The 13,080-nt window shown below is 35.9% G+C and overlaps 1 protein-coding gene and 1 long non-coding RNA gene across 2 annotated transcripts; one reads left to right on the forward strand and one right to left on the reverse strand.

The window, feature by feature from the left end:
- The first annotated feature begins 936 nt into the window (after positions 1-936).
- Positions 937-2,287, forward strand: LOC113467677. Its single transcript, XR_003391661.1, has 2 exons — positions 937-1,332; positions 1,669-2,287. It is a non-coding gene; the product is annotated as an uncharacterized LOC113467677 (long non-coding RNA).
- Positions 2,288-4,769: 2,482 nt separating this feature from the next.
- On the reverse strand, positions 4,770-13,071 carry LOC103509715 (kelch domain-containing protein 3-like). Its single transcript, XM_026823994.1, has 5 exons — positions 12,853-13,071; positions 9,282-9,447; positions 8,108-8,157; positions 5,527-5,734; positions 4,770-5,020 (listed from the first exon to the last, which is right to left on the reverse strand). Exons 2-5 carry the CDS (start codon positions 9,430-9,432, stop codon positions 4,785-4,787), a joined length of 645 nt encoding a protein of 214 aa, XP_026679795.1. The 5' UTR covers positions 9,433-9,447; positions 12,853-13,071; the 3' UTR covers positions 4,770-4,784.
- Between the last annotated feature and the right edge of the window lie 9 nt (positions 13,072-13,080).

Here is a 13,080-nt window from a genome sequence, read left to right on the forward strand (position 1 = left end):
TAACAAATAATGTTTTATACTTTTATAACACATATGAAACATGTGTGTTCACAAAAATTATAAGAAACAAATACCTATATCTTAACATATTTTTTTATAACATGTAAGAAACATTACCTATTGCAAAACATGCATTTAACGTCAAGTGGAAAGTTCACGAGTTTGTGCTGTTCTACTTCTTTTCTTTCACATGAATAAAAAATAAGCACGGTCTAAAGTTTCCAGTGAACTTAGTATTACGATTCCTGTGGTTCCTCATTTGAGGAGGAGCTTGGTAGGATACCTATGTAGCTCACTTCATTATTATGGTGATAGGTTTGTTGATTTATTTCGCCAAAAGAATAGATAAGTACCTACGTAGGTACCCACCTACAATTTTATTGCATTAATCATTCAGATGACTCTCTGTAGGTATATACATAGGTATTAACCTATTATATCTACGTGTTTATAGAAGCGAAAAAAAAGCTCTGAAACTCACCAGTTTTGTCGGTTGAAAAAAAAGCACACCAAAGTTTTTATTTAATAAATAATTCAAACTAAGTACCTACCTACGTCATAAATAAATTATATTTCAAGTTTTTATTTATCTTCTTCTTTTTGTATTCCATATGTTAGTCAGAATGTATTCCAAGTGTTAAAGAGTTGTTGTAGCGGCTTTAGCTTTAGCCAATTGCTGATGGCAGGATTAAGGGGAAAAGTCTTTTTTTATCAGTCATACATCGGGATGATGGTCTCTAGCAACTAGTCAGTAGTCATGTGTATGTAATTTATTGGCTCGTCCTGAACCGCAGAAAACCATCGCATAGTGAGGGATTGTGCTTATTCTTTCAAGATAGATTGATACTAAAAAAAAAAAAAAAATCTTCTTCCTCGACTATTAAAAAAATGATTATCCAAATATGTACCACGGTCAACGTTTGTTAACCTTAGTGTTTAGGGACTCGTGTGCAACACACGTGGGACAGTAGTGAACAATTTGTATTACATATTTATATTAACGAATTGTGACTTGTGACTAGGTCCATATCCATCAGAAAAATTAGTGGACGTGTCTCATTTCTTTTTCTCTGATTTCACATTTCTTTAAGAGGGATCTAGGTGCACTTTACAGGGGTATGAAAAAAGAAGTCGATTGAGATAAGAACCAATTTTTTAGTAGGTGTATGACCTGTAGGTGCTTTAAGAATCGAATTCAGGACTGCATAATCAATTTAAAAGAAAATTCCCATTTTTAAAAACATTCTGCTCAACTTGTAGCTTATCCCTCTTCGTTTTTTCTTGCCCGCTTGCATTGGACAGTTTTTGAACGACATGTTGATCAGTCCTTACGTAAGTATACATATACACATCAAAACCCTGTTGTTTCGGCGAAATTCAACCAATCTCATTAAGGTCCTAACCTTCCAAGCTATTCAGGCTGGAATTTAAAGCCTGGAAACAATATTATGGGGAATTGATTTTTATTATTATTATTATTATTATTTTATTTTTAACGATATCGAATTTGTACAGTAAAAATGGGCAATGGGGAATTATACAAATGAAAATTTTCGTAGGTAAAAAACTGCTGAATTTTGGCTTGAAAAACCAGGGGTGCAATCTCAAGTCGTAACACCTGTTTTATTTAATTTATTCCATATCAATTTATGTTTTCGTATGTTACAGACGCACGAGCCGCTCAACAGTCCAGGTACCAACGAGTACGTGTAAAACAGTATGAAACACCACATGGTGAAAACATATGTTTCGTAACCATGTCAGAAACACATGTGTTGTGACACGTAAGCAACATGTATGTTTTACAAAGCGCAAGGAATATATGTTTATTTACAACATGTTAGAAACATGTCTCACAATATGTAAGAAACAAAGAGATTATAACAAATGTTTTATAACACATATGAAACATGTGTGTTCGCAAAAATTATAAGAAACAAATACCTATATCTTAACATATTTTTTTATAACATGTAAGAAACATTACCTATTGCAAAACATGCATTTAAAAAGAGTACGAAATATGTGTTTTACAACATGTACGAAACATATGTTTTTACACCATGTGTTTGGCGTCGCGTGTTAGTCACATGTTAGCCACGTGGTGCAGCTCATTTCCAACGAATTCTCCTAGTCAACGCCAAATGTTATCAAATAACGCAAGTGAGAGCATCTGATCTCAAGTGTGTCTTGTGTCTGTTTTGTAACATATGTTATCTTTATCTTCTTCTTTTTGTATTCCATATGTTAGACAGAATGTATTCCAAGTGTTAAAGAGTTGTTGTTGTTGTTGTTGTTGTTGTAGCGGCTTTAGCTTTAGCCAAATGCTGATGGCAGGATTAAGGGGAAGAGTCTTTTTTTTATCAGCCATACATCGGGATGATGGTCTATGATTAAATTTTCATGTACATAATTTGCAAAAACTCTTTAGTTTAGATTTTTAGAGCAATAATTTTGGCAATTTGGTTCTAGAAGTTAACATCGAGATTCTTGTTTTTATAAGGTTCATTGCTCCCCGAGTAAAAGGCATCCAGGCAAAGTGATTTTTCAGTCGTCATCGGTACTTGAACCCAGGCTTCATAGATACTAGTGTAAAGTATAAAGTAAATTAGTGTAAACTAATACCCACTTTTTTCCTCTAGTGGGATATCTAATAATATTTTATCTATCCACTATATTTTAGGCTAGTGGGAGTAATAGCCGGGGTCACAATGTCAGTTTAAACTCAGTTTGACTTTTGCATTAAGCAATCTCATTAGTTGATTCAAAAAATTTCAGTCAATCAAATTGCTAGATCCAAGAGATTAAATTAAACGGAGTTTAAACTTTGTGAACCCCGCCATAAGTGGGATAATGGGATATCCAAGACTTAAAAATAGTTCACTAGGCTATAGAGTTATAAAGGATTATTTTCAATTTACCTGCGAACGGGTTTGTAAGCTGTCTTCATTCGTGCTCCATTACAAACTTTCAAATCTTTGTTGACATTGACAACTTTTCTTATCTCTACACAAATGTTCTCTCAAATCTCTTAGAAAATATGTATCCCTCAGATAAGTAGAACTTTCTCTACACTTCTCTCAAATCTTTATACAATCTCGAAACTTTATAACTAATTTTATCTCTCAAGTCTCAATACAACCTTCCCCTATAAACACAATGCAACCCTTCTTTTATCTCTCCAAGTACACAATTTTCCTCTGAAATCTCTGTAGAAATGTTCTCTAAAATCTATACACTTTTATCTCAAATCTTTACAGACAATTTATTATCACTCAATACAACCTTTTATTTATCGCTGACAACTTTTTCTCGAATCTTTTTCAATCTCAATCCAGTAATCCTAATTATCCTCTGCAATCTTGGTGGACATTTTTTTTTTTTTTTTTTTTTTTTTTTTTTTTTCCTCCCCCTCTTTCACGATAATATCTAGGTAATGAAAATAGATGAAGCTAAAACATAGATATGAGAGAAAAAAAAATCTGGGATGAAATGGGCCTTATGAAAAAAAGCATTTGGTGAAGTCACCAAAATATTGTGAAAACGCACAAACCCGAGTTACTCAATATCTCAGTTGATACATTCTAGTATGTATTTCTAGTGTACTTTCTAAAAAAAAAAAAAAAAACTAGGCCCAAGAAAAGCACATTACCTATTCCTTGGTTGTTCAGACTTAATTTTGTATGTAATTTTGTTTTTGTTACATTGTTTTTAGATAAATTGTTTTTGTATCTATTTTATGATTTGTTTTTATTGTTTTTTCATCATAGACTTGATTTATTTTTCATTTTAGAATAATAATATTGCTGTATCGTGAATGAAAGAGGACGGCTTTTGTAATACAACGTAAACATTTTCAGTGTTTGATTTGAATTCCTGATTTCTTCCTCCAAGTTTCAGACCATGATGTAGCTACAACTCGCTTACTTCTAATGATAATGCCACAAAATGACATGTTTATAAAAACGCTTAAGAGAGAACGCCACATTTTAAAACTTGTCTCTCTATAAAATTTATAAAATGGTTGATAGGCAGTTTTGTTTGGGAAATAGGTGACAAGATTATTTAGTTACAACTTCTAAATTGTCAGTTGTATTGCAAAAACACCTCCCTACTCTACTACTTACGCATAAAGTACTTCCAATTTGGGCACTCCGTAACTCAGTTTCTACAGCTCAAATAATACTGAGAAATCTTTTAAAGGCCCATTTTCTACTTCTTTTAGCACATTTTTTTCCCAATATTTAGAGACAGTTGACAAAGAAAACTGAGACAATGCCTTCAATATAGAAACCTGTTCCAGGATGAATTATTGCTTAATATTTAAAAATTTCAAAAATACAACTATCCTGGGTGATTTATGATCAGTCAGAACGAGACGGAGTGCCGAAATTTAGAGTACACCCTATATGTATTTATACCATGTAAGTTTTACTATAGCTCATTGCATTACTGTACGTATATTTATATTAAATCTCTGTGTAGTTTAAGTTTTTCAAAATGAAATTTATTGTACTGAATTTTCCGTTTTTCTAAGGGAAGAATATGACATACTAATAATTTAGGACACGATAGTTTTTGAAAAAGAAAGCATGCTTGAATGCTTGTTACAACTGACATTCCCCAATAAATAGGAAGGATACCTTGGGTATGTAATGCAAGTATGTACGAGTATGGTAAAATAATAATAATATTCTTAATTTTAATAACCTTCTTTATTTTTTCAATATAAAATGGGCTGTGCATTCCAAATATGTAGGTTAAATCAAGTATTTCAAATCTACTCACCTGCTGCCGCCAAACATAATAAGCGTATCTCCCTTGATAATACATGACTGGCGGCGCCGCTTGGTAGGAGGGGCCCCATGCGGAATAACGCGCGCCCATTCTTGCCGCCGCGTACAATACCGGTAGATATCATTGTAGTGCTCTTCCACCAAGCCGTTATAGCCGCCAAATATGTACAGGCCGTCCCCGTAGACGAATGCTGAGTGTGATCGGCGGCCCACCGGAACCGAACCTGCGGACATCAGATTGAGAGACTGATGTGGTGAAATGGAAACAATTTATTTTATTATTTTTTTTTTTTTTTAAGGCTTCATTTATAGTGGCAGGGTTCTCCTAAAGGAGCTCTTCCATCCAAATACCAAACACTTCTTAAATACCAACCACTGATTTTTTTTTATCGTTTTCCTAGAACCTGTTACAGATTTTAGATGGGTCTATGCCTTCTATAGACTGCCTAAGTCATAAGTGATGAGTTGATGAGGTAAAATTAGGCACCAATATTGCGTGTCACTTTTAAGCTATGTCCAAACATAGTCGACCGGCCGTTGATCGACGAAGTCAATCTATGTTATCGAGGCAGTGTGGACGGTTCAGTCAACACTGATGGATGGCCGGTTGACTATGTGTGGACACACCTTTACGGGGCTATTTGCTGTTTTCTTTTTTTTTTTTTTTTTGCTACAAAATACGTATAGCTTAGTTATCTTGTCTATAAAAAGGTTAATTGTGAGAACTCACCTGTTGTATTAGGTCGTATCCAGGTGAAATACTTGAGATCCAAATACACCAGATCAGGACAGTACACTTCACTACCGCTATGGTATAGGGAACTCTCATCGCCTCTTCCACCCCAGATGTACATTCTACCGTCAATAATGTTGGCCGTGTGGAAGTCACGATACGATGGTGGCTCACCCTGGTGGAAGAGAAATGAAAAGATGAAGTGCTTAATGCAAAAGCGGTTTTTTTCCTCCTGAGTGTTGGCCTAGTGTGCTGTGACTGTGACTACAACCTCCGGAATATCTTGTATATTTCATATTGTTATTTTTTTCCGAGTTTTATGCATGGAAATCGCAACTACTAGAGTAGCTAGAGGATAGGTTAGAAAAAGCATGTGACTTCATCTATGTGCATACCAGCCTGTATCAATCATCACGCTTTGGAAGCATGACCAGGTTCATCAATAAAAATCAATTTTCATCAACAATCATCATTATCAATATTATCAATGAATAGCAATCACACTAACAATCAATATTATCAGTGAATAGCAATAACACTAATAATAGAAGCACACCAGCTAACATGTGACTCATTGAGTCAATACGAGTTAGTTATACTTAGGCCCGCCACACACGTTATGGTCAACAGAGGGTTAGTGAGACAAATACCTATCTGCCACACGTCACGAAGAGGGCGGGTCTATGTAGTCTAATTCTTTCCAAGGAAATCTCTTAGTGACCGTAACGTGTGTGGAGGGCCTTGCACTCATCCCTCAATAAAAACTCATACCAGGCAATACAAATTAAGCATTACAATATGTTGAGGCACTGAGGACAATGTAGAGGGAAAAACATTCAATTGACAAACCGCCCAACTATTTGGGTTAGGTACCCATAGTCATGTGGGGTTTGGTTCAATTATAAGGATCTTAATTCCAACAGGGACTTGGGGAATTTTCAATCAGTCAGGGGCGTCAGGGCGATTGCCAATCATTGTTCCAGAAATGGAGAACTTAGAACTAGAAAAGGGCTATACAGATGCTCCCAGTAGCCAGCATCTTGGGAACCTGCCACTCTGACAAAAATATGGATGATGTTGAAGATGGAAAGTTAATTAAGGTGGATAGGTAAATAAGTATTTTATTTTTTTTTTTTACTTTCTATTATTTTTTCTTCTTTTTCATTGCCACAAAATGTCTTTGAAAAATTGTAATAAAACAGATTACAAACTGTCATAGAAGAGAATTTTTTCCTCTATGGTAATTTGTAATCTGAATTTTCTCTTCTATGGAAAAATTCTCTTAGATTTTATTTCCTTTGCCAGATGCAAATATCCTTGCATGCTCCCAGAGCATGGGTTGTAGATAAACTTACATGATAATATCAGAATCAACAAAAATTACTTTGATGATAATAAAATAATAATAATAATAATAATAATAATACAGTTTAGAGTAAATAGGATGTATTTTCCCATTCTAAAACACATGTTCTGTGAGCCATGTGTAGCATGGATTTTTTAACCTTTTAGTTGGAGAGAAATATTACCTACCTACCTATACCTACTCTAATAGGTGCCTATGTTTTCAACATGTGGGAGAATTTTAATTATGTTAAGCATATCACAAATGTCTTTTCTTGATCACAATACAACACAGACAACACTAAATTTTATGACCTGACTTGAACTCTTTGGAGTGCACTTAGCTTTAGCCCAAAAATTAAATTGTGAATTTCAACATAAATACAATTGATAAACCCAGAGGATGAAATTTAAAGAGAACACCTCACACAAACTCTACTGTCATGATGAATTGCTTAAGTTGTGAAGAAAATTAGGACAAACATGCTGAATGATTGATAAAGATGGAACTTCTGTATGACAAAAATACCATCAAAACTATGAAACCACTACAATGAGAGGCATACCTACTACGGGATGAGCATGCTACGACACAGACACATGCAACTAATATAATAAAAACGGCGGTGGAACACCCATCAGAAAAAAAAGCTAATTTATGTGTTTAACTGAACCCTATAGTAAAACTGGTCATTGCCCATTTGTGACAGCTCCTTTTTGGGGCAATCTTTCATTGTCATAGATTTTGAACTGGTACCAAAGTTGCATATCACTTTGTTACATATAGGTACATACCTTCTAAATCAATAAGTGTGTTACCACATAAACAACTACACTCCTGTAAAAAAATTGCTTTTGTTAAAATGTACCCTGAATTAAAATCTGCATTCTATAGGCTAGATAAAAACTTGTAGATTTTAAAGTAGAATTGTAGATACACTTTCTAGTCTAATGCTGGCAGACTAATCAATGTTAGAACAATAGTACAGTTACAGTTTATTTTAATACTCTTTATCTTAATAGTAGAACACTATGGTAATTACGAAGTCACGTCCATGAAAAAGAAAAGCTCCTTTTTGTATTTAATCTAACCCTATAAGAACAATAATCACTGCTCTAATTGTGAAAACTCCTTCTTGCATTTAACCTAACCCTACAATAACACTGGTCACTGCTTGTTTGTGCCAGTTCCTTTGGTAGCAATATTCCACGGACGTGACTTCTGCACAAGTACCGAAGGGTGGCCCTTGGATGCTACGGGCACTGCAGACCAGCGTAGAGATTCTGAAAACATTAGGAGATAATGGTAATGGTAATAATCTTACTTTTACATACATAACCATTATCGTTCTATCCTATAGGATAGGTCGATGAACAAAGCCCCTCCACCAGACTCTATTGCTATACCTTGGGTTAGCCTTTATATCTTCCCAGTTTCCTTGTTTCTTCCCAACATCAAACTTGATAGTGTCTTCATAACGATATCTTGGTCTTCCCTTGGGTCTTGTACCTTCCATTTCCAATCTTACTTTTATTCATCAATATTATCATATTATGAAATAAATCAATAGGTTATTCTTCTTCTCAATATTGATAGAGGAAACTGTAACAACTAAGGTCCGAAATGGGAGAGAAGGAGGACAGAATACGAGAAAGCCAGCTGTTAAGAGAATGAATCTTTCTGTTTAGATTTAGAGTAACTCGCGACCTAGCGTTTACTGGCGAAATAGTTTTCTGATGCCGGAGTAACGAGAAGAACTCGGCATACTACGGGCTACTTTGTTGTGGTAGTAAGATATGAGGTATGAAATAGTTTTAGCAGTGCCTTAAAAAATATGTTCGTGGCACGTGATGAATACGAAATAGCGTGTGAACTCTTTTTTTAAGGCAAGGATCACGGATCTGCAAAATTCAATACAAACTTTAGCTTCTAGAAAACTTGAGCTTATTTGCTAGAAGAAATTTTTCCACGATTATTCCAATGATAAAAGCTACGATAAAACCCAACTAATTATACAGTGCATGGTAAAACCCAAGACCAATCATTGATCCCCAGGGTAAAACCCACACGGTTTTCACGACTCATAATTTTATTTTTTTTTTTAATTTGTGTCATTCCCATTGTATTTTTCCACCATAAAACATAACTATCTCCAAAGACAGGGATTTCCAACTTCCATGTGTACGCGGGCCACATGCTACATTGGCAGGTACTTCGCGGGTCACATACACAGGGGAGCAGGCCCGCATCCAGGATTTTGAGGGGATGGGGGGTAGAAGCTCCATTTTCGGAGTCCAGTCCATAGTAAAAGAGCAAAAATCAAGCCCGAGGGGGGCCACCCTAAAAGTTTCGCGGGCCAAATGTGACCCGCGGGCCTCTAGGAAATCGCTGTCCTAAGACATCTTACCTGTATTGAGAATATACACATCCATGGGCCGCCGCTTCACATAATCTTCACCAGAACAATAGCCGCCAAACGTGAAGATCTTGTTGTCATTGAGAACGGCGGCATGGTTAACCCTACGGGGGCCGCCCGTCAAATGAACAGTCCAATGCATTGCACGATATCTCTTCTGTGGAGAAAGACAAACAACTTGTGAATAATCTGTCTTTTATTATCAAAACACGTTGGTATACAATTAAAAGTGAAACTTCACCCACCTGGATACAAACCACGCCAAACGTTGCTTAACTTCAGTGATCCACTGGGAACTAGTGGATTCAACGCAACAAATATTTACTTGTGAATAATCTGTCTTTTATGAGCGAAACACGTTGATGTTCAATATTTAACTTAAAGTGAAACTATTTAAACTCGTCGTCCCGAAATCAAAGAGGGAAGACAGGATAGGAGAAAGCCAGCAGTTCCGAGAACGAGCCTTATCTGTTCAGAATAAAATCCGCCCCGGGCTCAACTTCAGTGATTTTATCTGCACCAATAAGTACGATTTTATCTGCGATAAGCGATAATAAGAACGATTTTATCGGCGTCAATAAGCGACAATTTTATCTGCACCAACGAGTAGGATTTTATCTGCCTTAATAAATGTACAATTTTATATGCGTCGATACGTGGTACGATTTTATCTGCGACGATAAGTACGATTTTATCCGAGTCCATAAATGCGATATTATCTGCGTCGATAAGTATGATTTAAACGTCGATAAGTACGATTTTATCTACGTCGATGAGTACGATTTTATCTGCGAGAGTGAGAACGATTTTATCTGTATCAATAAGCGTGTGCGATTTTATCTGTGTCTATAAGAACGATTTTATCTACGTCCATAAATGCAATTTTATCTGCATCGACAAAAACATACAATATTAAATATGTAAAAACTAAAAATACGTAAGTACTATTTTTGTGTGGATAAGTACCACTTTATCGGCGCGGCGTCAATCAACTCTCTAATTGAATAAGTACTTATGTATTAGAATGTGTAGTTATGTATTAGAATGTGTAGTTAGTAGTTATGTACCTATTAGAATGTGTAGGTAGAAAAACCATGAAAACTCGATATCAAAAAACCCCCTACCTGGCCAGTTTTCATCTAGGCAAATAGACATACCCTTGCGTCACACTTTATTTATAACAAGTATTACTTTGCATTCACATTGGGGATATGTCATAGACATGTGAGAGGTTTTCTACTAAAGTTCTCGCTACAACTGCTACTGCATGTTTATTTACTATCAAATTGCTTATTTACTTTTCTACTATCAAGGTATTCAAGGTTCCGAGAAAGTGCCTGTTTTACTCTCGTTATCCTATAAAAAGGAAAGTGATGTAATATCTCTGTGGTCGAGATTACTGACTTTTAAGGAGGTGCTGGGTTCGAATATCGGTCAGGACGAAAATTTTCTGACTAAACTTTTGCGTTCCCGGATATTTAGAATGCGCCTAATGCAAAAGCGGTTTTTTTCCTCCTGAGTGTTGGCCTAGTGTGCTGTGACTGTGACTACAACCTCCGGAATATCTTGTATATTTCAGTGACAGACGACACCGAAGCGAATACAATAGTCCGTCCCTTATACCTTTTTATTACTATTGTAATGATAAAGGAAGGACGGACTAAAAAATAAGCACGGTCTAAAGTTTCCAGTGAACTTAGTATTACGATTCCTGTGCTTCCTCATTTGAGAAGGAGCTTGGTAGAATACCTATGTAGCTCACTTCATTATTAGGGTGATAGGTTTGTTATTTTAGAATATTTATTTCATTCATTCAAAAGTGATAATACATTTTTATTTAGCTATTTATTTCGCCAAAAGAATAGATAGGTAGGTACCTACCTACAATTTTATTGCATTAATCATTCAGATGACTCTCTGTAGATACATACATAGGTATTAACCTATTATATCTACGTGTTCATAGAAGCGAAAAAAAAGCTCTGAAACTCACCAGTTTTGTCGGTTGAAAAAAAAAGCACACCAAAGTTTTTATTTAATAAATAATTCAAACTAAGTACCTACCTACGTCATAAATAAATTATATTTCAAGTTTTTCCTAGTGGCAGACTCCTATGTAACTAACAGATCATGCTGTATGCAGGACCAAGACGTCTGTTGGCCACTGCCAATGGCTCTTATGCAATGTCCAGTACCAGATCTGAGGAGATACCCAAGCAAGTACTTATTGGCAAGATAGGTACCTATAGTACTAGATGCGAGGAGATACCCAGTACCTACTGACCAGTTAACAAGCTATCTACAAGCAAGTAGCTATTTACCCTGTTGAGTAGATTAAGTACTTAGGTACCTTCCTAGTTTTGTGCTTGTGTTTTTCTAGGAACCTTACCTATCTTACCAAAGTAATTAGTAGGTACCTATATAAGTAACTACAGTTGATTTTTGATTGGGAATCCCTTATCAGTCCAAAATAAACTGTTCATTCAAAGAATGTCAAAGATTGATAAATAAGTAAGCTACCAACCTGCTTACCTCAGTAGGTATGTAGTTGCCACCTGCTAGATGGTAGGTTGGTACCCAAGAGAAAAAGCAAGTACCTACATTGTATAGGTATTGCACTTACCAAAATTAAGTTTGTTGGTCTGTGTCAAAGAATGGCCACCCCAAAGTGTGAATGGATAAAAAAAGACTCCTTCTGCATGGCAAACAAGTCATGCCACTTGGATATTGTATGACATTAATAGCATAAGTAATTAGTAATTAGGTATGTGATCAAGTAATTTTTTAGGATTTATGGTAGGATTCTCACACGGTGAGCTCTTCCTCCCAACTAATGTAAGTATAGGTGAGTAATATACCTACGTATAGGTGAGAGATGGAAAAAAATGCTTTGGCAGACAGAATTTGTTTTTCGGTTGCCTTTAATGACTCAGTACTGATAGTAGTACTGAGTCAGCTTTTTCAAATAGGATTATCTTCTTGGTTATCAACTCATCATTATCACTATCAATATTATTACTGACGCTCTGTGCTTTGTCGGACAATGAGGCCAAGCAAAGGGCTTTGTACTAAGAGCTTTGCATTTTCAAGAGGTTTGACAGAGAGGACTAACAAAGAAGATCCCGAAATCGAGAGAAGGAGGACAGGATAAAAGAAAGCCGGACGCCCCGAGTGTGTATCTTATTGGGATGAAGGTTGCTCTTACAAGGCAAGTGCATTACCGTCCAAGTCCAAGCTAACTATAGACTGGTTTCAAAGGGCTTCTTTTATTCTAGTAGGTATTTTTCATTGAATAAATCAAGCGCGCCGGGAGGCGCGCGAACGTCAAGAGTTCGCAGCACCGCCCGGCCTATATTAACACGAAACAGAATTTCAGCGTTCACTATTTGCTATCTCCTCGTGTATTAGATATTGTATGCATGAGTCACTAGACAAAGTGTTGAAACCTTTCATTTCATGACAAGTGCATTATTTAGAGTTCACATTGACAATGTAGCAGCTGACATAGTAATTGCACTCTCCTTTCCCTTTTGTCACTTGGTTCAAAACTATTTCAACTTACGTGAAACTGTGGTTTCTATTCTGCCAAATCAGAGGTCTGGAATTCCCAATCCAAGTGCATCTGTTGTTCAAATAACAAGCTACAAGACACAGATAACAGGGGAAAGTTGAGATAACTGCAACAGATCAATCTAAACTTGGCCAATTTGCCTGCAATCATGCAATGCAATATTGCAATCTGCAGATCTGCAATACTGCAATACTGCAATCTTAAAAAAAAAAATAATAA

This window comes from Diaphorina citri, unplaced genomic scaffold (assembly GCF_000475195.1).
Source record: "Diaphorina citri unplaced genomic scaffold, Diaci psyllid genome assembly version 1.1 scaffold522, whole genome shotgun sequence".
Classification (NCBI taxonomy): domain Eukaryota; kingdom Metazoa; phylum Arthropoda; class Insecta; order Hemiptera; family Psyllidae; genus Diaphorina; species Diaphorina citri.

Excerpts from the sequence above, each read along its gene's own strand:
- LOC103509715 (XM_026823994.1), bottom strand. The coding sequence starts at position 9,432 with ATGCATTGGACTGTTCATTTGACGGGCGGCCCCCGTAGGGTTAACCAT. Across the intron at positions 8,158-9,281 it reads TGTGTATATTCTCAATACAG|AATCTCTACGCTGGTCTGCA; the intron begins GTAAGATGTCTT and ends TAATGTTTTCAG. Across the intron at positions 5,735-8,107 it reads CATCCAAGGGCCACCCTTCG|CACTTCATCTTTTCATTTCT; the intron begins GTACTTGTGCAG and ends TTTTGCATTAAG.